This window comes from Anser cygnoides, chromosome 8 (genome assembly GCF_040182565.1).
Source record: "Anser cygnoides isolate HZ-2024a breed goose chromosome 8, Taihu_goose_T2T_genome, whole genome shotgun sequence".
NCBI lineage: Eukaryota > Metazoa > Chordata > Aves > Anseriformes > Anatidae > Anser > Anser cygnoides.
In genome coordinates this window covers 2,708,963-2,736,806 of record NC_089880.1, presented here as the reverse complement: position 1 = coordinate 2,736,806, position 27,844 = coordinate 2,708,963, and the positions used below count along the sequence as shown (strand labels likewise).

Below are 27,844 nucleotides of genomic sequence, written 5' to 3'. Positions count from 1 at the left end.
AGACCCGTGATGCCAGCAGCATCACCCCAAGTGCCTGATTTCCAGTCTGAAAGAAGAGGAATGTGCTGATAGATGAGACAAGGCTGTCTCCCTTCACAAGGAGCATTTGCCCTGGCCAGTTTTCTCCTGGCAGCAGGGATCAGGGAAGGCCAAGCAAATGCTGCATGTCTCCACAGTCTCCTTCCAGATCCAGGGAAAGCTCAGGAAATCCCTGTCTTAGTGAAGCAGTAAATATGTACAGAACACCACAACTTGACCCCCAAGTACATTGCAAAATTTCATCTTGCATTATAAGCAGATTTGAAAACATATTTTCAGGAAGATAATATCAGACTCCAAAGCTAAAAAGCCTTATTTTTACAGGCTGAGCAGCCAGAGGCACCCAGTGACCTCCAGGTTGCTCACTACTTTTAAGTTATGAAACAAGTCTCTTTCTCCTGGCTTTTGGAATAGATGAGAACATGAGTTTACATTATGTTACAGGGACTGCTCTCTAAGCATGCTACCTGGTAATTAGAGCAAATAGCAATATGTAATTTTGGTGTTGCCTACTATAAACGTTCTTGCTTCATAAAATTGCAATCAGAATGCGTCCAAACTGTTACAAAGCATTGTGTCATCAAAGCAAGGCGGGCTGGCTCTCTGATGTAGCAGGCTGAAGCAACATCTGCTCAGTGCAGCTCATGCCTATGAGAGAAAAATGTCTTCCCTACAAATTGCTACTGATTGTAAATTGATACACTGCACTTAGACCAAGATGGATTTCTGAAAACAACCTCTTCCCTCCTCCTCCACTTCCTCAGACTATATACAGAGAATTTATCATGGCCAGAAAGACAGAAATCTTTAGGCAGTTGTAGGGAAGGCTACCTTATTTCTTTGGCTGGTGTAAACTAACGACCACTTTGCTCTCCGTCACTTAGGGCAGAGTTACACACCAAAGCACACCAGTGAAAATTAAAGTGGAAAGAATAGCAAGTGTAATTGGGAGAATTAATACAACCTTAATGGAGAACAAATCCCATTATTTGGGGAATTGGTTCCAGCTTTTCAGTTATTTAGGACAAGCACTGTTCAAGTGTTTGCAAATGTTGTATCTTTGTGTTTAAACAAACAAGACCCATCTTAAATATATATGAGAAGTGCCGTTATGCTAGGAAACACGGCACTAACTGTAATGTTAACATAAATATTACAAATGTTATTGATTACAGATACAAATCAGGGCTTCTAAGACTGCATTTCTGTAATTGCAATGACAGCATCTTTTGTAAGTTCCTGACTCATGAAGAAATAAAACTGCACTTAGCCCAAACAAAGCAATCCAAAGTAACTGCTGCGAAAAAGGACAAATTTTGCCACAGACTGGCTCTGACATATCCCAATTCTGCCATCAAGTGAGATCAGCCAACAGCTTGTACGCTGATCAGGTGCCTGCTCCATCTTGTCCCCAGCTGGTCCAAAATGGTCTAGTCCACTGCTTTAATTTAAAAGCCCTTTTCCTCCCAACAGCAGAGCTTTTTACAACATCTGTGATGATGTTATTGTTCTGAAGTCTTCCAGATGCAACTTGAATTTCTATTATTAAAGAATAAGCATTAGAAGCCCAGTCAGAAGCCTTCTAATTAGAGGTTTCCTCTAATCAGAGAACATATCACTTCTCTTTATGTTTCGAAGAACAATTGGAAGCACATAAAAAGTGTTTTCTGCAGAAATCACATTTACTTATGTAACATTTTATTTTCCAAATCACTTCTCTTATAAAAAGATCTTGCAGAAACTAAGAAAAATAGTTAGATGCATTTAATATATAACTGGCGTTTTAACATCGCAAACAGTTCCACAGTACAATTTTTCCAGTAGCAAAGACTGGCTAAGAGGTTCCTATCCTTTTCCTCACCCCTTCTCGTACCATTTTGCTAGTTCACCCCACGGTTGTGCTGATGCAGCAGTTTGGGGAAGTCCAAACAAGGCAAAATGACCTCACTTAAGAAAACAACAAGTTCAAAAAGTATGGGGTGCAAGTGTCTTGGGGTTAGCAGGAATCTCTTAAACAAGGTCTCTAATGTGAGAATTTGTAATGTAATGTAATTAAACTCTGGGAATGCTTGCATGGAGGCTTTATCCAGAATAGATAGCTTTACGTAAACTTACACCTTAAGTTATTTTGGAGTAAAAATCCTAGACTGACAAACGTGAACAAACCTCATCAAATGGATCTAGAATTTAAAAATTGTTTATCATCTAGAAAGCCAACAAAAGCAAAACATTATCTGAAAAGCACAAGTACTTAATTTTCCTATTGGTTTTTAAACTTTCATATTAATAGCTTTATGTCTACTTCTAGAATTCATAATTAGAAGAAGAAGAAAAAAGTAATTATTCAAAGTTCCAGTTAAGAAATTGTGAATATAAGGTATAGCTTAGTTACATGGAACGAGTTTCTTTTTTAACAGTTAAAATTAGATCACTTAAAAATTGAACGTCAGAAAGTTAGTGACTATTGGATAGTCAAATCTGCCTACATTTTTTTTTCAAGAAAAAAATACTTTTGTTTACAGTCTATTTGCAGCCTTTCCTACTGAAGACAGAAAAAAAATGAAACTAGATAGCGAGTTTTCAATTCAATTTAATACTCACCAGTGTAACTTTCAAAGGAGACATGCACCAGATGTACTAGTTTGCTTCCACAGAGAATAGTCACATATAAAAAGGACAGCAGCAGTTTTTTCTTCAGAGCATTGTCTTACAAATGGTAAATGGAAAAAATACTATACCATTTTACATTAAAAAAAAAAAAAACTATTTTTTTCCTATTCAAGAGTTTAATAGTTTTCTTTTGAACAACAGTGACCAATTGCTCGGAATGAGGGTGGTTTATTTCTCCTTCAGTGAAGCAGTTCAAAGGTACTTCCTGCATAAGCAGCACAGGTACCAGGGACAGCCCTTGTAATTACTGCACTGACATCACTTTCTGTCAAATGACTCAGGGCAAGTGCACTGTTTCCTCTCAAACAAATAGGTTCTACATTCACTGGCAGCACATGGCATCTTTGTGGGCTAACTCTACTCAACTTTTAAAACAAAAAGAAATAATGAAAACACCTTGAAAAGCTTCAGGTTTGCAGGTTGCATATTGTCACTTCAGTCTTTAAGAAATTCCTTTAACCAGCCTCACCAAACTCTGAAGCTTCCCTCCAGCCTTGCAATTGGCTGTGGATACTCCTTGGAAGCTATATTCCTTATTCAAGCAAAATTCCCAATGATTAGGACTTCCAGCACTTGTTCTAGGAGATTATGAGGCAAACTCACTGGTCAGCTTTCTAGACGCCTTGAAAGTCGGGACCTTTGCTTTGAACGGTCAGCTTGTCAGTTTCGTAGTCCAAGGAACACATATTTCACTGAAGAACATTTAAGAGGGATGGATACCACTGCAGACAAAATTAGTAGTTACATTGCCTACAGAGCTTACTAACTTGTTTTAACACAGTAGTTTATTTTCTGAAAAAGGACTGTGGTGCTTTCTTCCTCTTCTGTAATTTAGGAGCATGTATCTCTATTGTCCCTAATCATTAGTTTTATGTAGCTAATTAAGAGGAAAGCAAAACTAATTTTTGAGATTCGTGCATCATCAATGTAACTATTAATTAAAGCCTTGTTGCTTCCAAATGTCAGTAATGATTAAGTAGTGAGATATTTTTTGTGAGGCTGTCTACAAACAGGTTACTCACTTGGGTGGAAGACCTTACTATGGCAACACTTTTTAATAGTCTCTGCTTCAGACAACTGCCAATTTACATACCTCACTGACTTTAAAAAGAAGGACAGAGGATAACGTGTAGAACTGCAAGACATGAATTGGAAAAATTCACTTTACTTCAGATCCTAAGACGGCAAACGGTAGCTAGGAATTATACAATTTACTCATAAATTATGCAAGAATTACTTGAATCCATGGCTGACACAAGTTTTCATTAAAAATGAGAAAGAAATGTTCAGCTTCCAAGGCTGATGGGGATACAAAAACTTGCTAAGAATGAACAAGAAAAAAAAAATACAACAACCAGAGAAACCACAACAGACAGGTGCAGGCATCTGGTCTATTGTGTTTGTGAAGTCTCCAAGAAGTTCTCGAGCTCATCGATCCCCATTGCAAGGCCAATCGCTGAGCCTTCCTCCCTGGCAGGTGGCTTAAGGGCAGCGATGAACAGACACCACTGGAGTTTGCTCTTTCCTAACCATAAAGTGTGATATCACACAGTATCACAGTATCACAGACTTCTAGGTTGGAAGAGACCTCAAGATCATCGAGTCCAACCTCCGACCTAACACTAAGTACTCCACTAAACCATGTCGCTAAGCTCTACATCTAAACGTCTTTTAAAGACCTCCAGGGATGGTGACTCCACCACCTCCCTGGGCAGCCCATTCCAATGCTTAATAACCCTTTCGGTAAAGAAGTACTTCCTAACATCCAACCTAAAACTCCCCTGTCGCAACTTTCGCCCATTCCCCCTCGTCCTGTCACCAGGCACGTGGGAGAACAGACCAACCCCCACCTCTCTACAGCCTCCTTTAAGGTAACTGTAGAGAGCGATGAGGTCGCCCCTGAGCCTCCTCTTCTCCAGGCTGAACAAGCCCAGCTCCCTCAGCCGCTCCTCGTAAGACTTGTTCTCCAGACTCCTCACCAGCTTCGTTGCCCTTCTCTGGACTCTCTCGAGCACGTCCATGTCCTTCTTGTAGCGAGGGGCCCAAAATTGAACACAGTACTCGAGGTGCGGCCTCACCAGAGCCGAGTACAGGGGCACAATCACTTCCCTAGACCTGCTGGCCAAACTGCTTCTTATACAGGCCAGGATGCTGTTGGCCTTCTTGGCCACCTGGGCACACTGCTGGCTCATATTCAGCCGACTATCCACCAATACTCCCAGGTCCTTCTCGGCCAGGCAGCTTTCCAGCCACTCATCTCCCAGCCTGTAGCTCTGCTTGGGGTTGTTGCGCCCCAGGTGCAGGACCCGGCACTTGGCCTTGTTGAACTTCATGCAGTTGACCTCAGCCCATCGGTCCAGCCTATCCAGATCCTCCTGCAGAGCCTTCCTTCCCTCGAGCAGATCGACACACGCACTTAGCTTGGTGTCATCTGCAAACTTACTGAGGGTGCACTGGACGCCCTCATCCAGATCGTCAATAAAGATATTAAAGAGGGCTGGCCCCAGTACCGAGCCCTGGGGGACACCACTAGTGACCAGCCTCCAACCAGATCTCCTACTCTCTTACTCTCTCTTGATCTCCTACTCTCTTTTAGCAAACGCACACCTCATCTGAAATTAGTCCCAACGGCTGCACGATCACAACCTCCTCGCCAACGGCTGGCTGCTGACAGGGATGGAATGAATGCCGGTGTGGTGCTTCACGTTTCCTACTGGAATGAAAGGCTAAAGCGTTAGAAGAAATACAAACAGGGCTCGTGAGAGGCGGCAGAACACCGACGTTCCTGTGTCTATGCATCGTTGTACGGTATGTGAGCGGTAATTCCACGTACGCATACATACCTGGATAGGGGTCATGTCTGCGTGTGTTTGCAAACTCCCTCAAGACCCAGCGGAACCACGCGGGTATTTCGTACCGTATAACTTAATCACGGGGGCTACACCTCCTGCCGCACGGAGGGCCAGCGGCACAGAAGCCCTCACCTCACGCCGGTGTCTGCCTGCCCTGGGGCTGTGGGGGCTGCCGTGCCGGTGCCCGCGCTCCCGCCCAGCGGGGAGCTTTGAGCCGCGCCGGCCGCCGTAGGCCGGGAGGTGCCGCCCGCGGCCGCGCCATGGAGCCGCCGCTGCCCCTGCTGAGCGGCACCGCCGCCATCCTGCTCCTCCTCCTCCTCCTGCTCGTCCCCTTGGCGTTCCTGGCAAGGAGACGGCGTGGGCGGCGGGCGCCTCCCCTCAGCCTGCTGGTGGTGGCCGGCTCCGGTGAGTAGGGGTCGCCGCCAGCGGGTCGCGCGGCGGGGAGCCCGCGGAGGACGGCGGGAACTACAGCTCCCGGCATGCAGCGCGGAGCGAGGGCGACTGCGGGGTTCACTGGGCGTCCCGGTGCGTGCCGGGAGTTGTAGTCGCGGTGGAGCCGTAGCCCTGGGCTTCTTACACGCTGACCGGCGAGAAAATAATGCCGGTCTTTGTGCTGTTTGACGGCGTTTTTGTAACGTCAGGTGATTTTACTCCGGCCAGGACTGGTAATGTGCTTGTTTTTCTTCAGTCCTGTCAAATCTAGTTTGCACATATTAAAAAAATAAATAAAAAGGTTTCCCAGGTGAAGAAATTCATCAGTCGGTTAAGATTCACACAACGCTCAGACCCATTATTACAGACTTCTTTGAATGCTCAGACGACTTTATTAAAATCTGTGAAAGCTTCAACAAGCCATCGCTTACGAGAAAATCCCTCCAAAAATGTTTGAAAACTGGTGCATAAAATCATGTGGGGAGGGAGCAAATTCTTGCTCCTCGTCCAGCAGCGTCAGATCCTTGCTGGGCCGGGACACCTGGCTTCAATAGCAAAGGTCTCAGAGGAGGCTGATGAAAGCCGACAACAGGAGGCAGCAGGGATACGTCCAGCTCACTGTTCTGGTCTGCAACTTCCAGCAGCGCACAAAGCAACACATCCCATAAACGCTCGTGTACATACTTCGGGGTGCAGCCTGATGTTAGGCTGATCCAGCCCCAGGTGAGCAGACTTCCTTCTACACAGCCACACCGTCTTCCCCCTCCCCACTTCACCGTTATTCATATACCCCCAGTTCTAGAAACTAAACTGACAAAAAAAAAAAAAAAAAGAACATGCCCTTCTCTTCAGCCTACTGCCAGTTCAGCTCCCCGAACAAAGTGACCTTGCAGTTAAAAGCTCGACACCCATGCGAGGGCAGTAGGTGAGGCATTTTGGCTGGGGCTGGACTGTCTGGTGCGTGGCATTCAGCTTTTGCGCTGACCTAGCTGCAGAGTGAAATTGCTGCCTGCTCGTTTCCAGCATTACAAGCTGGGACGGCGCAGTCCCCGAATCTGGTCTCCCAGGCCATAGGCTGAACACTCGGGCGGGTCAGTGAGAGTTACACATCCAAGGTGCAGCTCCTATTCAGTTTTATTTTGACAGCTGGACTTGGGTATGGTCTCTGAATATGGACTGCAGTGTAACTCTACCCAATTATTTTTGCGTGTTATATAGGACATTAAACACAAATGTCTCACTTCTGTATGATCCTGTTTCAATCTCATTTAACTGAAGAACTTCCATCCATATAGCTTCAGTGGGACCTGAATTGCCATTATGTTACTTAAACAGTCTCAATCATCCTTTAATTGAATCTTCTCCTTTCAGAAGAGTGTGACTGATACTATTAGTACTAAAAAATTTTAAAAGGGAAAGCGACTAATTCAACTGAAGAAATGGAAAGTTACATAATATTTCATGTACTAACAGCAGTTTATTTTGTTTTTACAGGAGGGCACACAACAGAAATCCTGAGGTTACTTAGTTGTTTGTCAGAGTCATACTCGCCTAGACATTATATTTTTGCAGACTCAGATAAGATGAGTGAAGCTAAAATACGTTCTTTTGAACAAAAAAGGGCTGAAAAGTTCTCCAATTCCCAGGTAACTCGTTAAATATGCTCTTATAAGATAAATTGATCTCAACTTGACATTCTAATTCAAGGCAATTTAGAAGTGATTCTTTAAAAGGTTATTTTTAAGATCAGCATGTGCCTTTGATTTTCTAGCTATTGATAATCATTTTCACTAAAGTTCAGCTAAAGTGCCATTCTGTACATACTGGATTTTATGTTGCTAAAAGTGAGCTAAATAAATGAAATTGATTTATGTTGTACTAGAGAGACCCTGAAAATGCAAAGTACTTAAAAATAGCAAATGCCATTATCGCTTCCAATTTTCACTCCTACCTTCCTTACTTTCTTTTAAAATGGTCTTTACCACTGGTTACCATGCTAATCCATTTAAAACAATGGGGGAACATAATTGTAGCAAAAGTGACTGTAGAAAGAAGGCTATCTATTGCTTAAGAAAAGCACGCTGAAAAAAAACTCTCTTAATTCTGTAAACTAGTTAGTCACAGAAGCGTTACTTGTAGCTATAAAAAAATATTTGTATAGAAATATGGTGTGGGTTTTTTGTTTTTTTTTTTTTGGTGGTGTTATTTTATTTTTTACTTTGGCATTTCCCTCAGCGACATAAGTGTATATTTGAAAGGATTATTATCTAAGGTTTTATCTAAGAAAACCTTGATTGAAATTGTATTCCTTTTGTGTTTCTAGACTGTGTTTTACTTTGTTTTTAAAACTGAGCATTAGTTACACAAGTGTTTAAAAGTATTTAATGCATCTTAATGTCAGTAGTTTTCTGGTTGAAGACTGAGCAAACACTGAACTCCTAAAAATAATGAAAAATCATGAAAATATCCTGAGTATCTTTTTATCAAATGTTTTCTTGCTTTGAGCCAGTTGACTGTATCACTAACAGACCAGCAGTATGACTCTCTGCTGATGTAAAGTGCAATCTGATGTCCAGTGGAATTAGTAGAAAGATTACGTTTTTATTTAGAAAATGGAACAAGTACAATGGAAATTAGTGTTTCAATTACAAAAATCTTATTCCTTTTGAGCAAGCTGTACAACATGTCATAAATAACTTATTTATGTGACATTGATTTCTAATGGTGCACTTACAGTATTTCTGTTTTTTCAGCAACACTGATAGGACCGAAAACTAGGACTAAGTACTAATGATTTTCAGAATAGACACTTTCCTTGTAAAGCAACTGCTGCTAAGGTGAGCAACAAGCTCACTTAGGAATGAAGTTTTTAAGTTTGTCTACCCCACTTTCAACTCTAAAGGTGAAGGTTCCTTGCATTCCACAAATGGCTGAATCGAGTGGGGATGACTTCATTTACAATTCAGTGTGTCTGTCCCTTCTCTTGTTGTGTACTGAGGATGAGTTTAGTTAAGTGGCAGGAGGTATTTCATAATTCAGAGAAATCTTGTTTGGTAATTAGTCATTTGCATCAAGAACCATATTCACTTATCTGAAAAATGTCCAACCCTAAGTTATTAAATTTCTTAAAAAATACATATTTCAAGTATTAAAAAATGATGTATTTTTCACTAGTTCACTTAGTTTTGCTAAGCAACTTCCCTTTCCTACCCCCAGCCAACTGCTAACGCATCGTGTAGTTACATTTTCCTTGAGCACTGAAAGCCAGAGGAACGTACTTGGCTGCATCTGAGTTTGCTGTCTGGATAACAGATGCTCGCTTTACTTTGGCCATTCTTTTTCCACTGAGCAAAAATATTCAGAGTGAAATAGAAGATACATTTTGGAAAGTGAAGGTCACGTGCCTATAGCATATATTTGCCAACTTTCAGAGTATGCTTTCAACTAATGTGTGTTTTGGCACTGAGGGTGCTAGAGTACATACCCGTTTAAAAATCACGTTAGTGGCTTCTTGCAGCTTTGAATAAATGAAGGGGAAAACTCTGAAAGCTTCAATCCACAATCATTACCTTCCTCTTCTTGTCAAGGAAGTATATTTTACCAGAACTAAGGAATGGACAGAAGACAGATTAGAATAATGATCTAAGAGAAAATCAATGTATTTCTGTAGCAAATTACCATGTAAAAACCACAAATATAACCAATTTATCTTTCTGATATGTGGTTTAGCCCAGCTCTAAAAGCTGCAGTATTCAGGCAGAAGGAAAAGAAGCTAAAAGCAACATCTTGCTTACAAGAAACAAAATGCTGCACACCTACCCACCAAGTCTTCTGGAAAATAAAATCCAAAAAGCCTCCTAAGAGAAGCCCCTGGTCATCCTATCACTTTTATTATCTCTGGCTCCCAACCTGTAACCACAGTAATTCTACTTGGTTGCCCCCACAGCTGATAGTCAGGTTATCTTCTGCGCTCAGCACAGAGAACCTGCTTCAGCTCCTGCTGACTTAGTCTAGCAGCAGAAAGACAACTTACATATGTTGACTGAATAACACACATTCTTCAAGGGATCTTGTACCCCCATTCACCATGTCTAAGAGGACAAGCCAGATTAACTTGCCTTTACATAATGCTCACTTGACCACTTTCTTTTCCATTATGTTTCATGAAAGTTATCATGCTAGGAAATCCTGTTCGTCAGCATGAAAAAGGACTACATAAAACCAGTTTCTTTGGAAAAACTGCAGTATATTCAGTTGAGGATACTATAACAATTCACAGCAATGACAGTTTTCCATGATGCATGCATGCAATTTTTCCCTGCACGCTTGCAAAACTACGCTATTAAATAGGTAAGGACTACATCACTGGTTTTTAAAATTGCAGTACTCTGTCAACATCATAGAATTGCCAGTTTGGAACATTTGTCTTCAAATAATGAAAAGGTTTCTGATTCTGCTACAGCAGTAAGAAAAATAAATGCAACAGTATGAGACCATAGAAGGTAGGGAAGAGTTTGTCTGTTTCTGATATCAGACATATTATGCAGTTTTCCAACAAAAGATTCAGGAGGTGCCTTTGTCCAGAATACTAACAGTACTCCATTAGATGAGAGACTGGAAAAACACCTGGCAGTGGCTTTTAAACAAACAGAATTCTATTTTGTTCCCCAGCTAAACATTCAAGAGTCAATTGATGCATGGGCTGAAGTTCTAACATACGATACAGACGTCAGTGTGCGAAGTTTCAAGCATGTATTGTGAAGAATATAGTTTATATAGAACATAGATAAAACCAGTTTGATCTTTACTCCAATTCTACAACTAAATTTCTACTTCGATACTATTTGGGGTCCCTGCCAAATTTTGATGATTTTTTTTTTTTTAAATGATGGAGAAAATTACATGCAGTTCTTTGGCAAGAACTTTATTATTTAATACCATTCTTGCAGTGAAGGGAACATCCGAATACTTCTACTAAAACTTGATCTGCCTGAAACTACCTTGTCAATACATATTTCTTACAGGATGGCATACTATGAAAGAGTCTAAACTCCACTTACAGCATTTCTTTTTATCACCTGATCTCTTCCAAAGCTTTAAGAAATAGTGATAACCAGAATCCTGTTAAATGGGGAGCAGGGGGCACATTTGTTTTTCCATATTTTGTTATCAGACTAATGCAATCAGTTTCAACACCTTCAAATAAAATATAAAACAGCCAGTTTGTAACATCTGTTAATGCCTTCCAGTATTACAACAGTTAAAGAACCTTATTGCAATGAAACAAGATAATTTCAGTCAAGAAAATTAACTTAATATTGTGCATTTGTAAGGGTTCTTTTTTGTTTGTTTTAATTCTTTCCACTTCACATAAAAAAGACCTCAGTTACAGCTATTCAAGACTGATTCGTAGTTTGTATTTAATGTGCAACTATTGGTAACATCATCTTTCCTAGTCACAAATCACCAGGGCTAAATTGTGTCAGTCAGATATGGTGTAATTGAAGCAAATGGGGAATTTTCAATATGTATAATGATATTTAGAGTCCCTCACTCCCAATATGAATTCTGCCAGAATGTTAGTGATCTGGTGTCCCACATGAAGTTAGTGACCACTGTCCAGATCTAAACAATATATTAACATCACTGGACAATACAGTATACTTAATGTATTTCTTTTTCATCTCAACAATGACAAATTGAGCTGGCATCAGGACTGCCCTCGGCTGTAGCAATAATTCTTAGGTGTGGTTCCTCTATGTCAAAGACATCGGGGGAGAGTGCACGAAGCCTGATTACTGTTGGCTGCATACAGTGTTCTGAGACAAACAGAAAACATCCATATTTTGTTAATTTGATACCTTTTACACACATTGGATGATCTCTAATTTTGCCTAAGTAAAAAACAATGAATAGTATTTTTTTAACTTATTTTATGTTCTTTCCTGTTTTAAAATGCAAATATTTTGCATTTTGAGTATGTCTTGCATATTCTTCTGAATATTCATCGAGTACTCGCTTAAAGGAGAGTGATATTTGCTATTACATTTTTAATAGCATGCACTGGACATTAATTGAGAAATGTCGTTACATTTTCTGCAGTGTAAATCCACAACGAATTTAAGCAGGCAATAAAAAGAAGAGTCACCTTGTTTGGACTAGTTTATGAAACCTACAAATGTGTCTCGGTGACCACTAGGAGGGGCACTAAGTTAACATACAGCAGACGAAGTTGCTCCAGCTGAGTTGTTTTTAAATTTAGGAATGTTTTAAAGTAATATTGGAAACGATTTAAAAAATAAATATATAGTTTTAGTATTTCGTTTAACCTCATTCCAAAGAGTGCTAAGCATGATAGTGAATAAGGCATCTAAGAAAAGATTTCATACCCAAATATTTCCAACCTAGATTTATAAAAAAAAAAATGTTGGCACAGATAGGTCTAATAACTCTATAGAAGGAACAACAACATTCTTAGAAAAAATAACAATTCAGCTTTATCATGCTCTCTTACAGTTCACCCTTGATCGCATTCCCAGAAGCCGCGAGGTTAGACAATCTTGGACCTCCTCCGTGGTAACAACCCTGTACTCCATACTTTATTCCTTTCCTTTGACCTACAAACTGAAACCAGATTTGGTAGGTAAAGTAAATTTTAAAGTATTGAGAATTTGCTAATCTTCATTGTAGAAGCATTTGGAATATCGAGACATTGCAGACTGTATCACATATGTGTGCTTAGTTTTACAGTTCACAGGACATACATTTTTGAATATTAAAAGCTGAAAGAGATATTGTAGCAATACACCAAGAAACAGAATGGTTTCACGCAAGGGAATTAGACCAGCAAAACTAGTGTCCTTTCTCAAAGTTTTCAGGTAACATTAGGGAGTGAATGCCAGTAGAGCTACCACAAACAGGTTTGCAGGTTCTTGATAATATCTCTTCAGGATTGCGACAGCACAAACTATGCCTGAAAGCCTGGTTATCTTGTTGGCTGGTCTTGCTCCAGAAATGGTATGACCAGTCTGGAACAGACAGGTTCAGACCAGCAGAAATGTATACAAATTCAGTTCTTGTGCTTACATGGAATTTTCAGCTAGATACATATGTATTTAGTCTATGGCAGGCTAACAATTATCTGATGACAAAAAGCATCACTGCCAAAAGACCAACTAGAGCCTCTCACTTCTAGTAGCTTTTTCTAGCTGTTCACAAAACCGCAATCCCATGCTAATTACAACATGCATTTTAAAACATTCCACACATTTTATCAAGTCAGAAGCATTCAGGGTTGTCAGATTATAGAAATAAACAAAATAGTAAGACATATCTGATCAATAAAGATTTTTGTTAATGCAAGACTCAGAAGGTAGTGCATTGGACTCCCTGGTTTGACTCCTACCATTCTCTAAGAAAAATTTTGGTAAAATCTGACCTCTTGCTAGAGTTGTCATATTAAGGTATCAGATATCCAAACTTGGGATTTAAAAGACATTTTAGCAGAATTTCAAATTATTATTACTTTTAATATTTAAATGATACCTGTATAAACTTGTGCAGTTGCAAGTTATTTTTCATAATTTAGTAACAATGTATATACACCCACAGAGGATGTTTGTAAACAGACTTTTTTAGTTCTTGTTATGAACTGTATGGCTCATTCCAAAGAGGCTCAAATATATTTGTGTTATTTTGAACATTTAGAGAAGCTGCTGTGAATTGTATGATCTCATGGGCTTCAGTAGTACTTTTCAGTTCCTATTAGATCAAAAGCTACTTGCTTGCTGAAGTTTTCAGAACAGTTTAATGTGCAGAACAACACAGTTTCTTTTCAGTCCTTTTTTTCAAGCCTATTAAGTTGGGACGGAGGAGGGGATACTTTTCTTTCTACAGTGATTTTAATTTCGGGGGGAAATATTAATGGGTAGTTTACATGAAGCAGATATCTTACAGGAAAGGTATCAGATATTTAGGAATTACCTTGCTACACCACTGGTTTCATTTGATGTATATAGATTTTTAAACTAAATATTGCAAAAGAAACTGACTGGAAATCCCACTGTGTAGCTTAATATATTACCAAAAGTGTCAATAGGATACATTCTAGGAGAAGAGCAGCAAGTTACTAATTCCATGGTTCCTCTGTTTACAAGAGAAATTTAAAGTGATGGTGGGATTTACATGTAGAATTACCAGAAATGTGGTTGGAGTTGATAAACTATGATAAGATGTCAAAAGCTTAATGCTTTTGAAAAACACTTGTCCTCATAAAATTAAGAATACATTTTAGCAAGGCCTATAAGACCTTTGCAGTGTTTAAGGGAAACTCTAGTTCAAAATTCTATCCAAAGATTCCTTATCCATGATTAGAAAAGGGCTTGAGGGGAAGGAGTTCCCAAATATTTTTTGCCAGGTACTATCATTGGCCACGACATCAGCTGGTACTGCCACTGGCAGGAATATTTCTGGCTTTATGCCTAATCTTATACCACTTCAAAGTAGCTTTGCATACTACTTGCATACTATACTACTAGTTGTGTATGTATGTATCTCATAGCTTAGGAATTCTTCAAACACAGTAAGTCAGAGAGCTGTAAAGATTTTAAAGCACTTATCAAAGTAAAGCGGTATGGGGATTAAAATGCCCCGCATTGCCAGTGAAAAGATTCTGTGTGGTACGTGAAGCAACTGGTAATATTTAATTGCCTTTAGAGGAAAATGTTCTCAGTGAATTGCAACTCCCCCTACTCTTGGCAGAACATAAATTATTAGTAGTTTAAAGACCCCAAAAGGGTGGAACAAATGCTGGAGTTTACAGGATTAATCTATAACTTTTGGCATGGAAACGAACACCTGAATATAGAAGCAAGCACACTATTACATCATGCTGAGAGTTTCGTATTTTTGAACAGTAGAGCTTATGAGTAGAGTACCGTTTCAGCCTAGGCAATTGTTTTTGTTGAACTGCAAGAAGGAAAGACACATTTGAATTGCTTCTAAGTCATTTATACATACATGTGATCCCCAAATCTTTACACTTGCTTTTAGGCTTGTCACAAACTTGTTGTTTGAAGGAATACTAGCTATATCCTTTGAAGTCTTTTCCAGACACCCAAAAGCTAGAGAAAAGCAGATTTGTTGCAGTTTCACTTTAAGGAATGCGGGATAAGAGAAGTAGTGCAAAGGGAGACAGAAACCATTAGGTGGACAAAGGCAAGTTTGGAGCAGATAGGCTTAGGCTGGCATAACTCGCAAAACTATCCAGCCAAAATAGCTACAAGGGGAAAAACAACAAACCTAGCAGCACAGGAGTTACTTTATATGTACTTATTTACATGAGCACTGTGTCCCCTTTTCGTCTCACACTGATCTTCTGGCAAAGCTTCTTAGTTTACTTTACATGAGAAAGCAGTTTCATGTAACCCTTCTTCAAGACAGTGAGTTCAGAAAGAACTGAACAACTTCCAGGAGACCTTTACTGTCTTGCAGGACTTGACCCGCACTTAAAATGGGCCCCCAGAGAGTTTAAGAAATGTAAAAGTTAGTTGAGTTGTTCAGTTTGAGATCATATTCAAGAGGCCCATTTCTGAGTTATGAGCATCTGCACTGTGCAAAGTTAAATCCCTTTAGAGGTATTAAAGCAAGTAACAGAATTAAGACGTCAGAAGTGATGATTGTCTTGTGTTCTTATAGCCAAATACAGAATTATAGAAATATAGGTATCAAAATGTTTTGCAGGCACATCTATGCTGGGCAGTTTTTACAATATGTCAACCTTATATGGGCTTCCTATGCAGAGACCTAAAATTCCAGGAAAGCAAGGCTGGTGGCAGCACACTCTGTCTACACCTTCCTTCCCCCACAAAAAAAAAAAACAAACTTAACACCATCAGCTGCAGCCAGATTTAATATGCACTTATAGACTCAAAGACTACAAAATCCTACCATGAAAACAGGCAGCTGGTCAGAGAAAAGATTTTTATTGCCTTCATTGAGAGAAAAGTTGAGAAGAAACTTAAACCCAAAATAAAGTGTTAGAAGATCTGCTATCTAGGGAAAGATGCAAATCCTGCTTAGACAGATACAGAAAAATAGACGAGCTGCACAGAGATTTTCCCAAAGATAGAGAAAAGTTATTGAATCTTTTATATATTATTTGTTGTCCAAGAAGGCATAATGCTACAGCCTTTCTATAATGTGCTTAGAGGCAGTAGCTACAAGTTCAGAGGATCCTAGTCTTCAGTTTTCTTGCTCCTCACAGAGCTATTGTCTTTGTAGTCTCTGGGCCAATCTGCCAACCCTGAAACCAGGTCTTCAGGTGATCCAGCCCTTTGGCTGGATCACAATTACTCCAGGCATTCTGGCATACCGCAAAGTCAAGCTGAAAACAAAGGATACACACGCACCACACAATAGAAAAGCGTACAGAGATTGCATCCAGCCCTCATTTTCAGCCACAGATGGGATGTGTAATTGGGTCAGTGCTGGACTCTCCTTCAAAGCTCCGCAGCTCCATTCATTACTGCATCGTGCATCCTAAACTTTGGGGACGCTCCTCAGCAGTGTCTGTTGCTTCAGTGCTCTACAGAGCCTGAGATAAGCAGATATTTTCAGGCCACTGCTGTTTGGAAAAGCCAGGGTTAAATCAGGCAAAGAAGGCAGTCCTTCCACTTTAGAGCCTCCTTCCCGTGGGAAGTCTCCAGTAAGAAGTTTACATTTGCACAGCAAGTACAACAAGCTGTGCTGTCTCCCTCCCCACCAGCTGTCAGCTGAATAGGACTTTCCTTTTCAAACTTTTATAGAAGCCTGAAATCTGCACAGCTGATTATGCTCCTAGCAGCCTACCGATTCTCGTATGACTCATCTGAGGCCTGCACATCCCATTACACACGCTGGTCCCCAGGCTGGTTAAATTCACTACAGCAAGCTTCTGGAGTTGTTACAGAAGTATTCACAGCAAGCTATATGAAAGGAAATCATTATTTCATTTAGCTAAGATTTTCCATTCTTTGTACCCTGCCTAAAATGTCTGAAGTTCATAGCGCTTTGATAAATTGCTATGATGAATAATAAGCTATTGTCCCGTATATCACGATTCTTATTAGAACTTGGTGGAAAACTACAAAATCTGGGTGGTGACATTTTTTCCTCTATTCACTTCATAACAAGTGAACTTTGTATAATACAGTATTAAGACTAGCTGGTTCATTTTTTTTGTTTACTGAATCCTTCTCCCCTGCTTATAATTCTTTTGGATCAAATTGATTTTACAATGTCTGATCAACCGTTGTTCTTCTAAGATCAAAACGGTCAAAACAATGAGTGAGAACATCAGATTAAGACCAGTGATTTAAGTTGTATAGTCTAAAAAGAAAACAAAGTGAAGACATCCAAATTTGTGTTGTAACTTCCTAGTGTTAATGAAAATGAGTCATGTTTGCCCCTCCTCTACCTTGTATTTTGTGTGCTGTGCACAGCTACCCTGCGGCCACTATGTCAAATTACCCTCTGCTGACCAGAGATAAACATCTCAAGCCATTCAGGTTAGCAGCTTTAAAGCTAGCTTGGTAGCTGTGTCTTCTGTTACCACCAGTCAGACATGCCTCTAGATACCACATTTCAGAAGGGGGATCGCAATAGCAGTAAAGATTAACTGAGATCTTAGCTTAGATTTAAGTCCAATTTAAACTAAAGGCTGATCAGTCTTAACTCATTAGCTCTGTCATGAGCCTAATGCACACCCTGGTCACACTACTTCCACATACATCATACAGCCCTGTTTCAAGCGAGCAGTCTCACTAAACCTGACAGCTGAACCAGGCCCCTGCCATCCAGCGCAGACTGCTCACACCTCTAGGTTTTGCATTGTGAAGAAGTTTCAGGCAGGTATTTGATGCAGATTCTTGTTATAGCAACTACAGTTAGTATAGTAGTAGCCTCAAAAATGTTAATATACTACAAAATGTAAGTTTTAGCTAACCTAAAGTGCCTATTTAAAGTACTACTTAAATGAATGCTTGACTAATGAAAGACACATTGAGATTTGCAATTAAAGGCCCATTTCAAGTCACTGTTAGTATGTATGATTTAATTTAATCTTTGGATTTCATTTCTCCTTTCCTTCCAAGTAAAAGCAGGCTATTATAATAAGCATTACTTTTTGACATGAGGAGATGAGATGCTCTCTTACATTTAAACAGGCTCTAGAAGGTTTGATAGTATTTCTCGTGGCTCTCTGACCAAGCCCATTGTCAGGCTGACACTCAGGCAAGGTGACAGTAAGTGCAATAACAGCTTGCTGAAAGACATCCAGCACCTAGTGTTTGTAGCTGCAGGTGTGGTTTGGTAACTGCCATTCCATGTGCTTGGCACAGGCCCTTTGCTGAATTGCACTGTGACCAACTTTTTCATCTACACAATGTCAAATTTCTTTTACTTCCCACAAATTTAGAAGTGGCAGCAATAAAGAACAGGCCATTGGTACTCCATGGTAATGTAGGTAGGGAGTTAACTTATTCTCCAGCCTGCATCTGCCATGGTGAGCTTGTTCTTTTTTAAGCAACCTTTTATCCATCTCTGAGTTTTCTTACAAGGCTCACTCATGCCACTATTTCCTCACACAGATGTCTGGCAGAGACAATGATGCTTGGCTGGTCTCATTGACAGCCTGGGTGTTAAAGTTTTAATAACCAGCACCAACCTTCCAACAGACTTGAGTATTAGTACAGCTTTCTTGCCTGTCCTTCAGCATTGTTTTTGGCTGATTGGTTCTATGATTCTCATTTTACATTTGGTAGCTAGGCTGGGGAGAATGCTGAGCTCACATCCCCTTCTGCTTCCGTGTATCTGCAGCATCATTTATGGGGATGGAAACTATCACTCCAAAGACCTTTTCTTTCCAGTCACAGACCTGCTACCTTTTGCCTGATTACAGGGGCAGTTAAGTAGGGTAACTAAGGTTAGTTTAACCCCCCAAAAAAGTCAAACTTGCACATTTCTGTATGCATCCAAATCTAGATTTTCAAACTTACCTTCCTAAGCTGTTGCCTAACTCCTGAGACTTTTCATGACCCCAGTTATCTGTCTTTTCAACATGTAAGCCCTTAGGCATACCCAGAAACAGACTTGAGCTGTTTATGGCTTGATGGCATCAAGTAGCCACATTCCTGAACTCTGCTGAGGTCCAGAAACCAGGAGTTTCTCTACTACTACTTTGCACATGGAGACTGATGGATGGCACGTCAGCGGTGCTCCTTGCCTTATCTCTTACCTCTGAGGACAGTTGGCTAGTAACTCAGGGCCAGGCAACTAAGTGTCTAGAAGGCAGAAGTGACAATGCTTATTGCTGTTATGATTAAATCCAGTTGTATCTGGTCCCTAGTATTTTATGGAATTACTGTTTTCCACCTCTAGAAAAACCCACCAGGTAGGATTTTTGTCTCCCTCTCTCCAGCTTTTTTTTTTTTTTTTTTTAAAGTGAGAGCTAGGAAAATGAGGGATTTGATGATGCTTCCTAATACATTTTTATTCTTTAATGAAAATAATACTCCTATCGAAAGCAGAAAAAGGTAGTGCACATTAGGAAACCAACTGCACAGTTTTCTAATTTAAGTCATTGCTCTCCCACATCTCTCTTGCGTTCACTGTTCTTATTTACCCTTGTTGGGTAATCTGCCTTAGAACCACACAAGTCTCTGCTTGTTTTGAAGAGCACCTCACCCACTGTGGGTATTATGTGATAATAACAATGGAACTGTAGCAATAAAATGCCCAGGAGTGGACTAGAAATGTTTCATGGCAGTTCTACAAGCAGTAACTGGTGACTAGCGTGAACACAAGCTCCTGCTATAGAACACTGGAACTATTGTTTTGTACTCATGGTCATTCCAGGGCTTGGAGAGTAGAAGATAAAAGGGTATCTAGGTATGATTCAATTCTACCTTAACTACCTGATTTACATCAGACTACATATCTAGATTTTTTGTCCTGGCCTGAGAATGCAGGTATATTCAAGCAAGAAATAGTGTGAAGTTTTAGCTGTTTATACAGAGGTTTTAGAGGGAAATGAACTGGGCAAGATCTTTATTTTTCAAAAGGAATAGGCCAGTAGCTAGTTTAATGACCTTTATATTGTTCAACCTGACTTTCTTCTTCCTCCCCACCAATAACAACAATAACAGGGAATTGTTGGAGAAGGATCCTGCTTATTTTAAACATCAAAAAACACCAAAAATATTAAGGCGGTTCTCTGTTTGTTTTTTTTTTCTCCTGATTACCAAATGGACTTGTATTCCCTAGAATTCCTGATTTCTGTCACAACTGCAGTACCTCCATGTACACCGACAATTTATCTTTTGAAGCCTTTTAAATTTAGTTGCTATGAAAAAAGTCACAAATTTTCTGTGTTTGCCATCAATGCAAATGCATGCTAATAAAAGCAATACTCATCATACCTGGAGATCTTCACCGAGAAGGGTATACAGGAATCTTGATGCATCCCCTCTGAGCAGTAAATTACTGTTTTCCTGGTGTTAAAGTAGAAAATATTGATATGAGAGAAAATAAGTACCAGATCCCAAATCCCATGCTGACATCACAGCAGAGTCATGAATACAGCCTGGGTTTCTTGGCTCTCCATGCTTGCATCTTGATCATGAGCTCACAATGTAAATAAATTTCCAATTAAAGTTTGAGATATTTGTTCATCAATACTTTTTTGTTTGTTTAATTTTTCATTAGAAGAGTCTCCCATATTAAGAGAGCTGGTACCACAACTACAGGGCTGTAATGCTCACAGTTGTGTTTCTCGCAGACTGCAGGTGCTGCTTGGGATCCCCTGAGCTGAATCAGGTCCCTGAGAAGCTTGGGAAAAGACATGGTAACAGCTGAGACCAAGAAGCCCATTACACCTACCTTTGTAGCCACTCAGTACTTCTGTGGGTGAAAAAAAAAATTGTTCAACTGGATACTTCATTTTACAATGCATTAATGTGAAATTTTCATACAGTAAGATAATATTAAAAACAAGCAAGTGGAGATGAGCTCATGAGATGCTGTAATTTGCATGGTGGAATACAAATGAATTCATTGCAGATTCTCTCTTACTTCTCATGCCACAGAAAGGAATAACCCCCCCAGCAAAATACCCACAAAACACACAAATTCGTTATTGTACTCTGAAATCACAAAAGGCAATAAACTCCTGAAATGTTAAAAACCCTAGCTCCTACTTAACAAAAGCAGAAGTCCAAAAACAGCCCATGCATAAAAATGAGTATGTTATTATGGTTTTTCTTTTAATTGTCCTCTCCATGTCCAAGGACTTCTGCAGAGCTTTCACTAAATCTAGCTGTTCAGTTTCCCTGTCACCGTAACCATTCTCGGTTCCATTTCCCTTGTTTCTGAAATATCTTCAGGTTATTCAACGGTCAGATTTGTGGTTTCAGGAGTGAGGTTTCTTTGTATCAAGACAGCCTGTTCTGCTCCCTGTTAGTTTCTTGTTTATGTGTCATTGAATTGTGTTTGTTTACTGTTACTTTTACTGCTTTTGTGAAAGGCTTACTTTTTTGTCTGCCCTTTTTTGTAGAGTTTTCTAAAGCTATTTTTTTGTAAGGTTTCATACATTATAACTTGCTAGGGCATTTCTTTTTTGTTGTTGTTATGCAAGTCCAGCCACCAACAGCAGCACATTTGGGTCTGTCATTTTTAAATGCCCTCTCCTTTTCCTTTGCCTTCCTTAAAATATCAGAAACAGCTATTCAGATTTCCTTGGCCTTCCCGACAAACCTCAGAGATATCTTGTGGGCTTTCATAAGCTGAACAGTTACTTTTTTGTTCCCAAATGTTAATTAGCCATTGAAATGAAGTATTTATCAACAAAAGCTGAGTTTTAGCAGTCCAGCAAAAATATGAAGAAAATAAAATTTATAAGCAAGCATTTTAGGCTAGGAAGCAGAAAATACCTAATTGCTGCTTTTTTTTTTTTTTAACATTGTTAAACATTGTTTACTGGCATAGATAAACAAAGGTCACACAATTAACCCCATTTGGGTCAAACCCAATTTTGTATCATCCTGTTTTCCTTTACCTCTTTTAGCAGTTCTCTGCCCCCACCATCCTCTCCCTTATTCATGTCCCTGGCTGTTTAGCCCCGTGGGGAAGGGGCATTACCAGGGCAGCAGGGAGGCACGAGCAATGCCCTGACCCCGTGCCTGCCAGGAGCTAGCTGCAGGGCTGCTGAGCTGTAAGGTGTTGGGTTCAGGTGTGTGCGTTGCCCCACAGTCAGCATTACCATGCTACAAGCTGCCCAGCCCCAGGCTGTGAGGAGTTGCTCTGCTCTTGTCCAGGTGGTAAAGGCCAATCTCTGTGGAAATCATTACGAACAGCAGGTGTTAACAGTTTCTTATGCAAATCAAGTCTCACTTTTTTTTTTTTTTTTTTTTTTTTTTACTTTCTGACTAGGTTTAGAGGGACTGATGTTGCCCTCATTTGATTATCGTAATTTGGAAATGTAATCAGTACTCAAATACGTGTTCATTAAAGATTTACAGCAAATACATGTTTACATAGTTACAGGAAAATCTACAAGTTTTCTGCTTTTCTCACTTTTTGTTCTAACCAGTGGCTTGACATTTAGTCCCAGTGAATCTGTGAGCTATGGTTTCAGTGTTTGAGCTGGTAAATGTCACTCTGCTACAGTGCTGCATTCACCAACTCTAAAGCAGTTTTTATCAGCAATGGTGCCACGTGCCAGAGTTCCCTGTGTGCCAGACTGCTGGCTTAGCTTGTTTTCTTTCAATGGCTGTAGAAAATATCTGAAACACAAAGGCAAGAACTATTCCAGTTTTATGGGAAAGTGATTATTATGAAATTAGATTTGTAGAATCACTAAGCATAAATGTTTTATACTGATGCTTTACTTTCAAACCTCCATCAATAAGCAGATTGATTAGTTCACTGTTTAAAAGACAGCTTCCGTTGACTTGCTAGAGGATTTCAGTATGTAGGATTGAGCTTACAGGCCTCGCTGTGAAGACAGGCAGCCAGTTTAAGAGTTGTCTGGAAATTTCTTTGCATTAAAGCTGAACACAAAGGGTGTAAAGAGACCTGCTGTGCTGGTTTCTGGAATGATCCCTTACAGCTTGCTAGCAACAAAGTGAGATGGACCAGTGACCAAGAAAGTCCGTGGGCAGTTGCAGCAGAGGTCAGAAAGGCAACAACACAAAAATTGTCTTTGACACTTTTTTTTCGCCCTTTCTGCTGCTTCTTTGAGGAAGGCTGAACCAAATAAACCAGAAACCATCAGAAAAATATCTCATGCAAGGCAAATATGCTACAAGCAGCCTTGTAGCTAAAGTAAATAGACATTGGGAAACACTTACCCTAAATAGCCTGATCAACCTTGTAGAGGCCCTAGTCCTTTCTTGCCCAATAGATGCCTGCGTCTGCTGCATGGGGCACTAATAATTCCCACAAGATTCCCCAACAGATTCTGCTGGGGGGGAAAAAACAAAAGCCTTGATCTTTGCAAGACGGAAGACATCAATCATTCTCCAAAAGTTACTTTGGCACAGTGTTTTGAAATTCCCAAGAAGGAGAGCGTATCTTCTCTTACAAGCTTTGGGAAGGTTGCAGATCATTCAGCTCCTTTCCATCTTCACGAAAAGTTTGCTGGCTGGAAAGAAGTGAATGGCAGCGTTTCTAGCTTACAGGTCTGTAACAGGTCCTCGTCCTTAGGGCGTGCATGCTCCTTTCCTCAGAAGTTTCCCTTGTATCTCTTGATGAGTGTCTAGCGTTGCATTGCACGTGGTGGAAGCACTGCTGTCTCTTCCCAGTGACAGCGGGAGAGGGAGTGAGTAAGTAGGGCTGGTCAGACAAGATTTTTGGAGGGGAATTGCCCTAATAGTTCCAGGTATGACATGTCTCTAGACACGTACTGAAGGTTAACTGAAGGTTAATTTTTAATGATCAGAAAGGTTGATTAATAGTTCTGACTTAAAGATCACAACCCCAAATTCAGACAGGGATCTATTTGTCTGTTGGGTTCAGCAAGTTTGTACCAGAGTCTTTTTCAGGGCAGAATTCCTAAAACAGAGGATTTTAGAATGTGAACATCTATAGCCAGAGTATCTAGTGGACATTTTGAATACAGAGATCCCGTGGCGTCACATCTGCTGTCTCTCGTTTGAAGGGGTATGTGTGAAAGGGCATGAGTTATGATCAGATAATTTTTTTTAGAGATGCTTATTCCATAATTTTCCTGATCCTTTTTCCCCATGCAAGGAGTTTTCCATGAATCAAAGAGCATCTAAGAAGCAGATCACAAGTTATAAACAGCTAGTAGAAGGTATAAATTGAGTATGTCATATCTAAATCTGTATATAGTAAAGATGTTTTATTAGGATTTTATTTTTGATTATTGCTTTTCTGGCTTGTAGCTCAGCAAAGTAATAGCACCAACTCAGTGTGGCCTTTAGATCTATGTATATATTCACAAACAGACCAATTTAATATTATTTCATTACAGAATCTTTTGTGAGTACCTTTAGCTTGGAATTCATTCTAGCTGTGTGTTGCACCCAGTCAAAGTACTGAAAAGACTAGAGCTTTTAGCCAAGTTTAATGAAGGAGGGAAGTAGAACGAAGTATATGGCACAGTGGCTTGATAAACATCATGTTTATTATTAATTCAGCTTTTTATAAAACCTGTCGTACCATCCTCAGCTTCTGGGATGAGGAGAATGTTAGGATTTCTGTGCGACATAAATCTCATCAGTGATTGTTATTTTTTGTGTCAGACTGTAGAAGGTAAGGAAACGATGTGAAACTCTTCCCTTGCTTTAGCTAGCTGGGCTGAGCTTTCACAGGGGCTGGAGGCAAGAAGAATGCAGAGCCAGCGCGAGTCCAGAAGGAAGAGAGGTGGAAGTATGCCTGGGAATAGGGTAGCAGAAGGAGGAGAGTACTGAGAGCACAAAGATGAGGAAGGAGAGGATGGGTGGAGACCTCTCAGAAGGCTGGGCAGAGAGCAGAGAAACACTGAAATGGAAGACAATGAGGAAAGGACAAGGGAGGGGGATGGGACTCGAATGAAGCAGAAAAAGATCCTGGAGAGCAGTGAAAACGAGGCAGGCAGTACTTGTACTCCAGGTAGCTCTACTCAAGGAAAGGATAAAATAGAGTTTCTATTTAGCAGCAGCACACATTTTTATCTATCTAGTTAAAGTGGAATTTTGAAACTGAAAGCAGTAGTCAGACTGAATATTCAACTCACAAGAAAAAGCAGTAAATAATTGGGCTGTTTTGGTGCTTCTTATATGTTTGTCTGAAACACAGCAGGTTCTGCAGCAGATTTCCTGGTTGATTGTGTTTCTGTTTTTTTTTTTTCCCTGAAAACTTAGAAAAACACTCCAGGTTGATTCATACACCTATGTTTACACTACAGTAACAAATGCTATTACTAAACAGAGATAGACAAACATGCTTTAATTTAGGTATCAGGAACCATATACCAATAGCAGGATCACCATCAGTGCAAATTAATCAAGCTTGTCAGGAAATAGGGCAAAATGCATGGTTTAGTTAACAGGTATGGAAGTTTCTTTGAAATGCTAAAAGGCCAAGTGTGGTTGGCTTACATCCTTGCTTGCCAAGCCAAATATATAAAAAAACGGATTTTCATTCTCATCAGATTGTAGAGTAGGTTTTTAAGCCCCAGCATCGATTCACTTGAAAGAAAGTTCAACAGGAGGTTTGAAACCGGAGAATATGACTTTGATTTCAGAAATATCATATGCAAAGTGGATGTGTTCAGCTTAATCACTTCTTTGCTACGTAGTTGTTAACAAAAGAATTACGCTCTTGCAGTTTTCTTATACAAGTATTTCAAGACAAAACCAGTATACAGTATGTTGGTTCAAAGGGTCTGCCAGAAAACACCAGCAAGTTCTGGATAAATTAAATTAAGATAAACAGTAAAATCAGAATAACTTTACATATAATATCAAGTTTTGTGGATTCTGATAAGAAAGTATTACCTTATGGTCTTCACATCCCCAAACTAGATTTCTGGGTCCATTTTAGAGGCAAAGGACAGTGTACGTGAGCAGGTCAGTAACATCAAAAGCGTCTACTTTTAACCGAGGCAAGGTGCTGTCATCCAGCTTATAAGTGGGATCTCACCATGAAGCAGGGAAGGAAACATTCTGAAATGTTTGTTACAGCCCTGAAACAGAAACTCTATTTTTTTTTTCTCCTCCCCACCAATATAACGTTTTTCACAAGCTGTTGAACTTGGAACAAAAATGTAAGTTCATAGGATACAGGACCACGATTTTGTAAAAGAACTCTATTTCCATATAACCCCCAGCTGTGCAGAAAAGTGCTGATTACATGGTAGCAGTTAAATTTAGTAAGAAATTCCTTGCCTGAAACCAATTTTGATACTCAAGTAGTATGCCTGATACATACCCTGCTTTAAAGCTTTTAGTTTTAGGCAAGCTGTTTGTCAGTTTGTCAATGTCTAAGTTTGAAAGACCACTTTCTTTTGCTGTTAACATTTACATGTGAATTTGAGACCCTCTACTACAAGTATGCAACACATACATAGAAATAAGCCTACCTAAGGAAGGCATTTTGGTAAATACTAGTGTTTACTAAAATAAAAAGAATTCTGGTCATGCAGATCAGCTAGTAAGTTTTGATGAAAGTCCTAATTCGTCAGCACATTTTTGCTGAACTCTCAAGTGTTTTGCTGACTTAAGCCAAAGTTCAAGGGGTTTATAACTGAATCCAAGGTTTAGTAATCCTAATTAAACTTCTTTGGCCTTATTATGCTTTAATCTGTGCATAAATCTCATGAGTGATACAACACAAAGCTGTGATTGAGAATGGAAGCTGTTTTAGTTGTAAATCCAAGAGCCCAGGAGTCCTTTCTGCTTCCTTCTTAGGCAGACTGTACCATTTCAGAGCTCTTCTTCTCCTTGAAGAATGAAGTAATGATCTCTTTTGGCAGCTACTTTGAAATAATGTCTTGGGTTTGCCACCCCTTTTTTTTTTTTACATATTCAATTGCCTCTTCTGTTTAAAATATCTTTGTAATCTTTTTTCTTTTTTTGTGTGTAACATTTAATGTTACTAGAATATGTGCATTTTTAATTCTTTACTATATGAAAAAAACTCATGGTTTACTTCTATAAAATGTTTCTCTTTTAGATACTGTGCAATGGACCAGGAACATGTGTTCCTGTCTGTATATCTGCTCTTCTTCTTGGGCTTCTAGGAATAAAAAGAGCAGTCATTGTGTACGTAGAAAGCATCTGCCGCGTGGAAACTTTATCCCTGTCTGGAAAGATTCTTTACTACTTTTCAGATTACTTCATTGTTCAGTGGCCTGCTCTAAAGGAAAAATATCCCAAGTCGGTCTATCTTGGTCGAATAGTGTAACAACAGAAGACAGGCTTCACCTAAAATAAACTCTGAAAGCTCCTCACTGAAGAAATTCATTCATGTAACAATTTATTTTCAAGGATTCCTGTTAGAAAAAAAAATCGGCCATTACTGGAAAAGCAGACAATAATAAAGATCTCTCTACATTAAAGTACATTTTTGTGTAGTTGTATTTATTGGCATCATATAGGTCTGTTCACCAATACCCATAATGGCCTTAAGTCTATGCCATCTGTTTTCATCTAGTTTTCCTGCTATGTGAATAGCAATTTTTGTCTACAAATAAATATGGGAATTTGTATGAATTGTAACATTTCCTGTAAGGAAACTTTGTGTAGTTTTCTAAATTGTAAGAAACAAAGTCTTGTTCTAGCACAACAGACTTTATTTCCTGTATGCTAGCA

General features: G+C 39.7%; 2 protein-coding genes across 5 annotated transcripts in view; one reads left to right on the top strand and one right to left on the bottom strand.

The window, feature by feature from the left end:
* Positions 1-5,801, bottom strand: part of TLCD4 (TLC domain containing 4) — a 43,191-nt gene extending 37,390 nt beyond the window's left edge. Inside the window, exon 1 of one of the 3 annotated variants that reach the window (XM_067001626.1) lies at positions 5,694-5,801. The gene's annotated coding sequence lies outside the window, so the exon portion shown is untranslated. The other 2 variants (XM_013186581.3, XM_067001625.1) reach the window with 2 other exon arrangements.
* A 20-nt stretch (positions 5,802-5,821) lies between these two features.
* On the top strand, positions 5,822-27,594 carry ALG14 (ALG14 UDP-N-acetylglucosaminyltransferase subunit). Of its 2 annotated transcripts, none has more exons than XM_048067279.2 (4): positions 5,822-5,966; positions 7,488-7,639; positions 12,510-12,632; positions 27,207-27,594. In XM_048067279.2, the coding sequence occupies exons 1-4, from the start codon at positions 5,822-5,824 to the stop codon at positions 27,435-27,437; spliced, it is 651 nt and encodes a 216-aa protein (XP_047923236.1). In that variant the 3' UTR covers positions 27,438-27,594. The 2 variants fall into 2 exon arrangements, with proteins under 2 accessions (XP_047923236.1, XP_066857728.1); XM_067001627.1 differs by lacking the exon at positions 27,207-27,594 and adding an exon at positions 26,942-27,192.
* Positions 27,595-27,844: the final 250 nt, after the last annotated feature.